Genomic DNA, 12,384 nt, shown 5'->3' on the forward strand with positions numbered 1-12,384 from the left:
GAGAGTTTAAGGTATCTTCGTCATATGTTATTTTCATCTTACGTTCCCGAGTTTTTTTCTCTTCTTCCCTGTAATGTTTCCAAGAGACAAAAGTTGCATTGTCCAACCTTGTCTCTATTGTTTAAATCCGACATGGTTCTCTGTTTCATGGTTTGCAACGGAAGGTTATGTGGTGAGTTTCCTGTTTCTTCCACGGTGACTGGCTACATCTCTGTTTTGTCTCAGAGTGTGCCCGGACTATATCACATAGTTTGCTGTCATGCCTTCATTATCATTGTCAAATTAAATTTTGGTCATCTACTAACTCAGCCATTCTAGTCTTCAAGTGCAACAAGGAGGAGACACTCTCCTTCACTACAGCATAAAATTCTGATACCCTCACTTAGTTTTGCATGCCAGTTGAGGCACAGTGTGGCCACTGGTGCACTCTACCAGCTACTTGGAGCCATAATTGAGAGTTGTATGAGCAGTGGGGACCAATTCTACCCAGCCACCAAATATTTTGATGCGACTGCTGAGCAGACAGAGGTGCTACCCCCACTACCCATACCTTACACACCTTGAAAACTATACATATTATTGATGTACTGGCTCCAGTCAGGTAAACATATTGCGTCTCAGGCATCGCCTTGATGGAGTACCACAGTCACCTAATATATCATATTTGCATGTTCAATTCTAGATCTGGCGAGAGCATCCTAGACCTCGGATTCTCCCACTTGCAGCCTTTCATGTGTAGGTCTGATAAACAAAAATGGTGTGGTGTCCATTTGTATTTCAGCCCAGGATCACCATGACTGGGTCTTGTGGAAAGTTAAAACTGTTGTTATCATGGTATTTTTTATTGTCCATGCTAAAGACACATAAAAATGCATACACATATACATAATCTGATGATAATACTCTTTTTGTAATGACAAAGAAGAACTAGGACAAATTCTTGACAAAGTTAACATGATCAGTAAGAACAGAGGACTTCAGCTGTTGCTTTTGCCTCAGAGTTTCATAAGAGCATTGCAGAGCCATGTCCAGGTCATGTTGTTGCACCTAGACATTGTCCTTTTCTATCTGTTATCCAGAGAATGCACTTAGTAAATCAGGCCTGTATGTTGTTTGGATTAATTTTAATTACTTTTATCTATAAATCCTTCACCATAAAGAGAATTGAGTTAGATAGTATAAGAACAAAATAAACTGATCTTCTTTCATGGTGATCTAAAATTAGAATGTAAGAAATCAAGTTTTTAACTTTTTATTCGTTATCAGATTTTTTAAAATATTGTCAGTGTATGAGCTCAAGACAGGAATTAGGATAGGTGGTAGATTGATCAGTAATCTGAGGTATGCTAATGATACAGTACTCCTTTGTAATGACAAAGAGAACTAGAACAAATTTTTGACAAAATTAACACGATCAATAAGAACAGAGGACTTCAGCTCAATCCTAGCATGATAATGATTAGGGTTCTTAAAAGAAATCCAAACAGGGCTCCTGAGAAACAAGTGTATCTTAATGGAGAAAGAATTGAGGAAGTCAGCAAGTTTGAGTACCTGTGCTTCATTACTAATATGAAGAATTGTAGTTCAGAAGAAGATTAGAAATGGCTGAAACAACATTCACAGACTTGTTTTAAATCTGGAAGGATGGATCTATCTCTGTGGGAACAAAGTTGAGGATTTTGGATGCAGCTGTTTTTCCAACTGTAACTTATGGATGTGGAACTTAGTAAATGCACTTTAAAAGGAACTTAAAAGAAGTCTGATAGGAAAAGGATAGCTGCTTTTGAGATGTGGTGTTACAGAAGGCTGTTGAGGATATCATATACTGAAAAGTATAGAAAGGATTGGTAGAACTTTAAGGCTCCTTAAGATATTAATATCCTTGATAGAAGTTGAGATACTTTGGACACATTGAAAGGCTGGAAGGAATACTTCTCAAAATAGTAATAATAGAAGATGAAGTTCCTGGAAAAAGAGGAAGGGCTAGACTGTCAATGAGATGGATTGATGTGTAAATGGGAGGGGGTATTATTTTACTTTTTTATATCTCAAACTTAATCTATTTCTTATTCTATTCCAGTCTCTTTCAATCTCAATAATCGTTATCTTTCTTTACCTTTATTCTATCTTTAACTTTATGCTCTATGCAGTCTGCAGTCGGCTGCGCCTTTGTAATACAGGGTGTTTCAAAAAAGAATGTCCCGATTTGAAAATTGTATATTTCTGCAACCATGAACCACAAAACATTGAGCATTTGTAATTGTGGTGAGTGAAACTTTAGGCCTTACTTCATACTTGGTAACTTATTTTGTAACTGCACCGCATTTTCATTATTAAATATAATCATTTGAAATCGAGTCATTTTTTTTGAAACACTCTGTATTGTTCTATTCCTTCCTATATATGTTTTCCCGTAATGCATAAACTTCCTTTCTACTAACTGCCTTCCGCACTTCCCTACTTATTCCTTGAACACCAGAAAATTTATTGGATAAGCTGCGCCACCGGTGTTCGTTTCCTAGCAACAACAAGTAAGTGCATCCAGTAGTTTTCCTATAAACTCTAACTACTTCCGTTCAATTATTATTTTACAGTTGTGGCCCACTAATTATCCCTTCTAATTATCTCTTAGGTTCCTGCGAATAGGCTCTAATTTATTTCGGAACAGTGCATCGAAAAATTCAGACAACACTCTATTGACATTTGAAAAATACATTTATTAACAACAAAACAATTTACACTATAATTCTGTTCTAGATAGATACTCTGTTTAACTCTTAATAAAAAAACCAATCAAGTTAAATAACCCTATCATTTCAAGATTACTAAGACACATAAATATTAAATTCTGTCCAGTACTAAATTAATATCCTAGGTAACTGTACTACTATCAAACTGTTAACCTTCAACTTTTACATACATGATCTGGATTATCATGACAGTAAATATTCATTCCTTTCCAATACTAAATTAACATCCTAGGCAATTGTACTATTAACAAACTGTTACTCTTTACTTATTTCACACACGATCTTCTATTACTTATCAAACATTAAAATTCATCCATCAATTCTGCCCAAATTCAGCACTTTAAACTTAACAGTTCACTAATAAAGTTCTCCTATATTTCACAAAATACAAATAAAAGGAGATTGAATTCATTAGAGCTGCTACCCACTGTGCGAATTTTATTCCTCGGGTTGGGATCCTGATCTTTCCTTCCATATCAGGTTTTGACTCCCTTCGTACACCGCCATGGGATTTATCGACACTGACTGCTGCTGTCTTTCCGGTACTTCGATGAAGGCTTTTGGCATGTGGAGTACTTTGCGTGCACATCAATGTAATGGAGCGGTTCCTCCCAGCTCGAAAATTCCTCTCTTCGGAAATTAGCTCCCAGTGAAGATTGTCATCAGATCTAGTCCTTGCCTGGTGGATTGGCTTCTGTCATCATACCTTCAGACTCCTGCCATGGCTTCTCCAGAAAATCTCATCCTCGATGGTTGATCCGATAGACCTCTGATAGACTTCCGATGGGCAACCTATAGACAACCGATATCCATTCTTCTGGCCAACGCCTTTTATTCATCCTTTTTTGGATCCCTGCACGAAGATATGGGACCCCGAATATTTCAGTGCGATCTCTTGATCTTTCACTAATGCTGACCCCCTTTCTTTGTTCTCCTACTGCACTCTTTTAATCCTGTTCATTGGGTAATGGAAGCTGCCTGAAGTTTGGCACTGACCTTGAAGGTGTTTACAAGTGGAACTCACAAACAACTTTCATATATCCTTATAAGGAGCTATCATACAAAGTTTCTGGTGGCAAGGTATTGCCCATTCATTACATTCTAGAAATTTCCATCTTAGAGCAGTAAGCACAGTCAATTCCCATAGGATTATTTACATTAACATTTAGCTTTAACTATATACAGACATACAAGGTTATTTTTCTAACAATCTTACAGGACTTGACCTCTGTAAAAATTGATGAAAATGCTTTGTCATTTTGAAGCTACATTGAATCTTTACAGATGGATGGTGTGTCTGGAATAACTGATCTTCAGAGAGTTGAAACCTCCAGAAAAGCATACAACAGGATTGCATAGCATGAACTGGAGTGACAAACCACCAAGCATCTGAGTGACCATATTGCATCTGTTCAATGTCCATTGAACAGATGGATGGAATGTATGAATAAAGTTCATTTAAAAATTTAAAAATACTGTATGACAGCAATATCGGTTCTATATAAGTGCATTTACTTAAGGTTATTGTTGATGATTGCACAAGAGTAGTTCCATTAGAATCAGTTTTAGACTCTAATAAAAAATGGAGCCATTATCTACATCCAGCAGGCAAATCATTCAGTGTAGAGTCTGAAAGTTGTTCTTGTTGATGGATTTACACAGATTGAATGCATCTTTATGCTGCATTAAACTTGTGTAAATCCATCCTAATTTGAAACAAGTTTTATGATGCATTTAATTGATATGCATATAACATATGTTGAAAAGATTAATGAACATAAAGTTTTCTTATATATTTATAATATTAACATTTATTAGAAATTGTTGATTATTATTATTTAGCTTGAAGATGAACATCTCTCAAATGTGGAGACTCCTCCGCTAGCTTCAGCTCCATTAGATGTTGAGAGTTTAAATAGTACTTTAGAAAAAATTTTCCAAAATCCTGTATTCATTCCACAGAAACTTATCCTTCACCCAACAGATAGTTTCTTCGATGAAGGAAATGCTGTTTGTCAGCTTCGTTCAAAACAGTTAAATATAGATATAGATGAAGAAGAATTTTTGCATAAAGAGTAAGTATATTTATATAATTACAAGTTGAGTGCTTTTAAGTTTTCTATCACAAAATTTATTTCAAATTTTTTTCGAGTTTAACTCAGAGTGTCTTCTTAGGACAAAATAAACCATGTGTTTATTAGGTCTGCTGATGTTTCATTGGGTTTAAACCAACATTCTATCACAGAAGCACTTTTCAGAAACACGAGGCACTACTAGCAAGTATATTATAAAAATAATTCAAAACTGTAGTAGAAGGAATTAATTATGGTCTGCCATTTGCATGGATCATTAAATAAAACCAAGGACTGATATTAAGCGACATGAAAATCTCCTATTAACTCTTTTAACATTAATGATTACAGTTTTGCCAGCAATCATCTTCTGTTGCTCACTACAGATAATTGATGCATGCAGCATGTTTTTACATTCCTTAGTTAGCATGAATTTTACTTATTTGTGTTGTAACTGTTTTTCAGCATTAAAATCAACTTTGTTATCACTGTATTTATAGTTTGATGTTTTATTCCTGAAGAATCCACCAATTCTATCTTGGTGGTGAAACTAGTAGGTATTTTACTCAATGTAATGACTAATTTAAAACCTCACAAGCCTAATGACAACTCGGTGACATGATAAAGTAGTGCTGCCATTAAATAAGCACCTGCTGGGTCCACTGCCCCTGATGGTGGGAAGCAGCATTGTTAGTACTGACACAAAGTTGATGCCAAATGACGATGGAAAAAGCTTGTGATCAGTGATTTGCAGATGACAATATGATTATATTGTGTATGTCTATAATACTGTGGAACAGAAAGCAAATAGAGAAACTACTGCTCTATCTTATCTCCAGAACAACCACCATGGTGATGAGCAAACTCTTACAATTGGCCTCGAGTTCCCGGCGTCGTCCCTTAAATGGGACAGGGTGCAAAGAATCTCTGTGCTCAAAATGGTGCCCACTTTTAAAATCACAACTTGGAATGTCAGAACTCTATATGAATCTGGTAAATTAAGAAATGCCATAAGAGAAATTAAGGTGTCCGAATTTAATTTTGGGGATTTGCGAGACAAGATGGCCAGGATCTGGAAAGTGTTGACAAGATGATATGATAATGTATTACTCTGGGAATGATGAGAACAAACATTGACATGGTGTAGCTATAATAGTAGATGAAGAAATCAATAAATCAGTAATAAATTAGATCGAATTGTCTGAAAGGATAATGGTATTACAACTTAAGGGAAATCTTGTTAATACAAATATCATCAAAGCTTATGCACCCACAGCTGACAAAAGTGAAGAAGAAGTTGAAGAGTTTTATGAACACTTAAAAGAAATTAAAAACCTAACAAAAAAACATGAGATAAACATAGTGATGGGTGACTAACGTGTACAGAGGGGTGATGGAGAAATTGTTGGAAAGTATGGCTTAAGCACCAGAAATGAACAAGGAGACTGTCTTGTCCAGTTCTGTCAGGAAGATGATCTAACAATTGCAATCACCTGGTTTAAACTTCCACTCAGAAGACTGTACACTTGGAAATCGCCTCAAGATAGCTGTCATAACATTGTCAAAAATCAAATTGACTACATACTGATAAATAAAAGATTCCGTAGTAGTATAAAGAATGCAAAGACTTATCCTGGAGCAGATATCTCATCAGACCACAATCCCATAGTTTCAGAACTACGTCTTAGATTAAAATCAACCAAAAAAAACAAAAGAAGAAAAAAAAATTAAGAAATTTTAGAAAAACTAAAAGACCCGAAGATAAATAAAAGAGCCAAGACCAACTTAATCTGCGATTACAACAGATTAACATGGAAGAAAGTGAAAGAGTGGAATCTCTTTGGAATTGCTTAAAGAATGGCATCGTAACAACAGGTATTGTAGGAGTAGGTTATGTGAATAATGTAAAACAACAGGAATGAATGACAAATGAGATTCTTTCTCTTATTGATACATGGAGAATGTACAAAAACAAAGATCTAGCCAAATATACAGGAACACATAACATCATCAAAAAGAAAATAAAAGAAGCAAAGGAAAATTGAATGAAAAATTTATGTACTGAGATCGAACTGCTTCAGAAGAAACATGACTATTTCAATCTGTATAAGAAAATCAATGAAATTTCCAGAAAATTCAGAGAAAAGCAAGTAGTGTCTCTAAGAGAAGAAAGTGGAAAAATAGTTCTAGAAGAAGAGAATAAAGCACAGATTTGGATAAAATATATAGCAGAGCTCTTCAGTGATACTGGACAAAAGCCTATAAATATAAAAGATAACATTCAAGGACCAGCAATTCTGAAATGTGAAATAGTGAATGCTATAAGATCAGGTAAAACAGGAAAAGCCAGTAAAAGTAAACCAGATGGTTTACAAACAGAATTTTTAAAATTAATAGAACCAGATAACATCCAACTTCTTGAAAAACAGATTGGCTCAAATCTGCATTTATCACTATCCCAAAGAAACCCAAAGCAAAATGTTCTGGTGACTTTCGACTTATTAGTCTAATGAGCCAAGCCTTAAAAATAGTTTTGAAAGTAATTCACAATCGCATCTATAGAAAAAGTGAAGAAACTCTGAGTGAAACACAGTTTGACTTTCGGAATGGTTTTGATATTAGAGAGGCCATTTTCTGTGCCCAAATATTGATACAAAAATGCATAGAAAAACAGAAGACTGTCTTTATGTGTTTCATAAATTTTGAAAAAAAGCTTTCGACAAGGTCAGACACACTAACTTAATAGAAGTCCTTCAACAAATGGGGCTAGACGAAAGTGACTGTATTGGAATCAGTCAGCAACCATTCAATTATGTTGAAAGTTTATTTTTCACTTGGTTAGACTATAATGAATTTAGTTTAATCCTTTATCCAAGTGTGAGCAAACAAAGTTTGCTCCTGAAAATATCTTCAGGACTGGGGTAAGGTAGTACAACACCAGGCAACTCGTAGCAAAGGTGGATCAAGCTAACATTACTCCTATATCACTATCTCCCATAATGCAAAACACATCTCCTTGCAGATATGCATAATGTTATGCATTAAGTGAAGAGCCACTACCCAGACTAGTTTCACTTCTAGGCCTGGCTCCCACTGAAGAGACCTCAATAAAGGTCGAAACTAGCCTGGGTAGTGGCTCTTCCCTTAATGCATAACATTATACATATCGCAAGGAGATGTGTTTTGCATTATGGGAGATACTGAGATAGGAGTGATGTTAGCTTGGTCCACCTTTGCTATGAGTTGCCCGGTGTTGTACTACCTTACCCCAGTCTTGAAGATATTTTCAGGTGCAAACTTTGTTTGCTCACACTTGGATAAAGGATTAAACTAAATTTATTATAACCATTCAATTAGACAGCATTACCACCAGTGATGTTAACATCAAAACAGGAGTGAGATAAGGATGTGTGCTCTCTCACCACTCTTGTTCAACATGCACTCAGAGGTAATCTTTAAAAAAGGCATTGGAAGAATGTTCAGAAGGAATCACAATAAATGGAAAGATTGTTACCAACCTATGATATGCAGATGACAATCTTTCCATTAATTGTGATTCCCTCTGGACATTCTTCTAATGCCTTTTTTAAAGATTACCTCTGAGTACATGTTGAACAGGAGTGGTGAGAGATCACACATCCTTGTCTCACTCCTCTTTTGATCCGTGGATTTGATTGGAGATCCATGCTAATTACAGATAACACCACGGATTTCCAAAAACTCATTGACAGAATATGCATAGAAAGCCAAAGAATGAGAATAAATAGAAACATCAACACACAAAATACATGGTCATCAGCAAACATCCAACCTCATCAATGAAACTGACACTCGATGGGAAACTATCGATTAAGTGTCAATATAAATATTTTAGTTTCTGGCTTAATGAAAGGTAGGATCCTGAAATAGATATAAAGACAAGGATTGAAGTTATGCAGCAGTCTTTCATGAAAATGAGAACATTATTCTGCAAAAAAGATCTAAACACAGAAGTCAGATGCAGAATGCTGAAATGTTATGTCTGGTCCATTTTGCTTTATGGAGTTGAGACATGGATATTGAAGACAGCAACCATCAAGAAAATTGAAGCCTTTGAGATGTGGCTATATAGACGAATGCTAAAGATAGCATGGACAGAAAAAATAACCAATGAAAATGTCTTGAAATCCATTGACAAAGCCAATGATCTCATGTAAACAATCAAGAAATGGAAAACATCATATCTTGGCCACATCATGAGAAATGGCAAATATCAGCTTCTACAAAATATTTTAGTAGGAAGAATTGATGACAAAGGAGCTAGAGGAAGAAAAAGAATATTTTGGTTTGACAACATCAAGACGTGGACAAGAAAGAACAGCATACAACTGCTCAAATCAACACAAGAACATAGTTTGTTCACCAAGATGGATCCATAAGAAGAAAAAGAATGACTAATAAATTCCTGTTGTTTTTATAAACATTTTAGTTGGAAAACTTTTTCTATTTTAATATGAATGCTCTGCAGGGGGACATTAAAAGACAAGTTCCAGGAATAGTTATTGCTTTATTATTATCCTACTGTTAATTACTAGGATAAACTGGTGTAGTGACTTTTAGTTTGTTCTGGTAAGAGTTGGTTACCTTTCCTTGATATGATGAATTCAGTTGATGAATATTTAATTGAAGATTCTTTGTGTTTTCCAGTAGCTTGCTTTTCACTGTTTTTCAGTGAAAAGTAATTTCTGAGAAGTTCTAATTTCTCAGTATGATATATTGTGTATTAAATTGAGAAATTAGAATTGGTGACATACTAGCACTGTTTTATGTTATTAAGCATTTATTACACATAGGACTGTTCTGCCTTCTGGTGCTACATAAGAACATTAGGTTCTTTGATTATAATGGACAGTAGATGGCGTTGGTGTGGATGAGGTTGAGTGGTGGTGACAGAGTTGTAGAGTAGGTGCCCTCTCTCTCGATGAGTCTTAGGACTCCCTGGAGGTGAATAATAATAATAATAATAATAATGTTTTATGAGAGGAAAATATATAAGTGGTTGTTTAATTACGGTAGTTTTTTATTAAAAAAAATAAGCTTTTAAAGAAATTATAATTATTCCTGAGTAGTAGGTGATTTAAATTTTGATTGCATTAAAAATCATTGATAATTATGCTTATAAAGCAAATACAAATATAGGATAGTCTATATTCTTTTGTTAAAAAAAATATAAAGTTATTAATTTAGCTTGATATAGAACATTTATTGAATACTTGGATATGCACCATAATCAGTGACCAACATACAAACAGCATTGTGAGGTTTGTTTATTGAAAAGTGAAGAATTTATGTGATGTGTTTCATAAAAGACATTTTCAGAACAAGAATTTCAAAAATTGGAATAGAGAAATATACTGTTTGTGTTTAATGTGATCAAATTTTTAATTTGAATTTGGGAGTGAAACGTGAGGAAGATGGTGTAAAAGTAGGTATGGTTTCTTTGGATATAAAATTTCTAAATAAGAAATCATATGTTCAAATTCTGATATAATTTGATAACATTGAGCTCAGTATTATAAAATAATTTCTTTGAGGTTTTCATTGATGACTGATTATAATAACTAATGCTATGCTTAAGATTACATTGTTTCAAGCTCCACTTGTAATTTTGATTTTGCCACTTGACACAGTAATTATCAAGAAATGAGAAGTGCAATAAATATATTTCATATAGCATAAAGCAGATTATGTTGAGGTCTTCAATGGTTTAATGCTGAAATATAATAATTAATTGTGAAGAAGAATATTAACACATTCTGTGTAGATTTGACATAGAGCAAAATACATTTTGTTAAGTGTTATGTTTTATGATAACCGTTAACATAATGTATTTTGTTCTATGTCAAATTCTATACAGAATATTACTGAATGTTAAATTTTATACAGAATTTTGTCAAATATATAGAGAGATGATATGATTACAATATTCAGTTGTAATCATGTTTTTTCTCTCTCTCTCACACACACACACAATCTTTTTTTCCATTTCTTGCTTTCTAGCTGTAGCTGTTGCTTGATCATTAACCAAGGTCAACAAGTAAGATATTCTTAATTCCTTTTGGCACTATTCCTATTCGTTCCAGATGAATAGTTTTTAAGTTCTTTTGATACTTGTTCTTTATTTTAATTTCTGATATCTTATTCTTATATACCTTGTTCTAATATTTCTGATATTGATAACTACCTAAAGTATATTTATCAGTGACTCTCTCTCTCTGAGGGGATCCAGCATTTTGTATTTTCTCTGTCAATCCTAATCTGTGCAACACATTTCAGTCACATAACATCATACACTATTTTTTTTTAAATGGTGTATACTGAATTGCCATATGAAGTATAGAAGAGAGTTTCTAGAAACTTTCTTCTATCTTTCATATGGTAATTATTCTACTTAGCAGTTATTTAACAGAAATTTCTTAACTATAATTTATTAATTTATTTATTATTCATTTCTTTATATACTGATTTTGTTAATTTGAATACTTTTATGTTCCAGTTATTTTGAATTTGTTTGCCATGAGAATAATTGTAAAGCAAAATTTCATTCTCTTCTGACATATGAAAATCACTATAATAGTGTCCACCGAAATGTATGTTCTGTTTGTAAACGGTTATTCCCATCTGAGCATCTTCTGAGTTTGCACTTACAAGAAGAGCATGATTCGTATTTTAAGGCTAAGGTGCAGCATAATAACACGGTAAGATTTGAATGATCTATTTACATTTCATAGTGTATTTTTTTCATTGTAGCTGTTGAGTTTGGATTTTGAATAAGGAATTTTATTTTACAGAATCTTGTATTCTCATGTTGATGCTATATAAAAGTTTTTCCTTCTTGCATTGGATTAAATAGTAATAGCCAACATTTAATTTATTTTTATTCTTTAAATGATTGCATGGAGTTTATTACTATTTCTAATGCTATGGTATTTCTTCCAAAATGTGTAGGAGTATACAGTGCATCCAACAGAATTACTACCATTAATTAAAATTAATTTTGTTATTAAAAATTAATAGCAAAATGGTATATTTCAAAAACTAATACTGATAAAATCATCAGGTTTTTGTTTGCATATGCAGAAACTTGCCAAGTTTTAGTGGCTCACAGAGTAAATGATACTACCTATGTTGTGCATACCATACACAACACAACACAATAGGTAGTACCAATGAGTGTCAAATTAGCACTGCATAATTTTATGTTATATCAGAAAGCACAGCATTGTTTTTGGCTTGCTGAAGTTTCCAATATCCTGTGCAAAGGAAATTCAGGCAGAATAAGGGATTACCTTGACATAGTATAGTGGCATAACATAAACAGTTGTTGGGAACTTATTGTGTGTTAAGAAAGAAAAGAAGTGGAGGCAATGAATACAGATCAATTGGAAGCATTATGGGAAAATGTTAATGCTGCTGCTGTACAGGGTGTTCGGGATAAATTTGACAGTTTCGTAAGGAAAAAGAAAATCTTCTTTGTATCTATTAAATTTAATGAATTGACAAAAAAACATTACAGGCAGAGT

General features: G+C 33.8%; 1 protein-coding gene across 2 annotated transcripts in view; it reads left to right on the forward strand.

The window, feature by feature from the left end:
- The window catches only part of l(2)k10201 (zinc finger protein 511 lethal (2) k10201), a 99,989-nt gene that overhangs the window by 17,513 nt on the left and 70,092 nt on the right, over positions 1-12,384 (forward strand). For both annotated transcript variants that reach the window (XM_090407206.1, XM_090407216.1), the window contains exons 2-3: positions 4,593-4,825; positions 11,358-11,559. In XM_090407206.1, coding sequence (XP_090263332.1) covers positions 4,593-4,825; positions 11,358-11,559 — 435 coding nt within the window. The remainder of the gene's footprint in view (positions 1-4,592; positions 4,826-11,357; positions 11,560-12,384) is intronic.

The sequence above is a fragment of the Typopeltis vanoorti genome, chromosome 2 (genome assembly GCF_054136105.1).
Source record: "Typopeltis vanoorti isolate ZY-2024b chromosome 2, IOZ_Tvanoo_1.0, whole genome shotgun sequence".
Taxonomy (NCBI): Eukaryota; Metazoa; Arthropoda; class Arachnida; order Uropygi; family Thelyphonidae; genus Typopeltis; species Typopeltis vanoorti.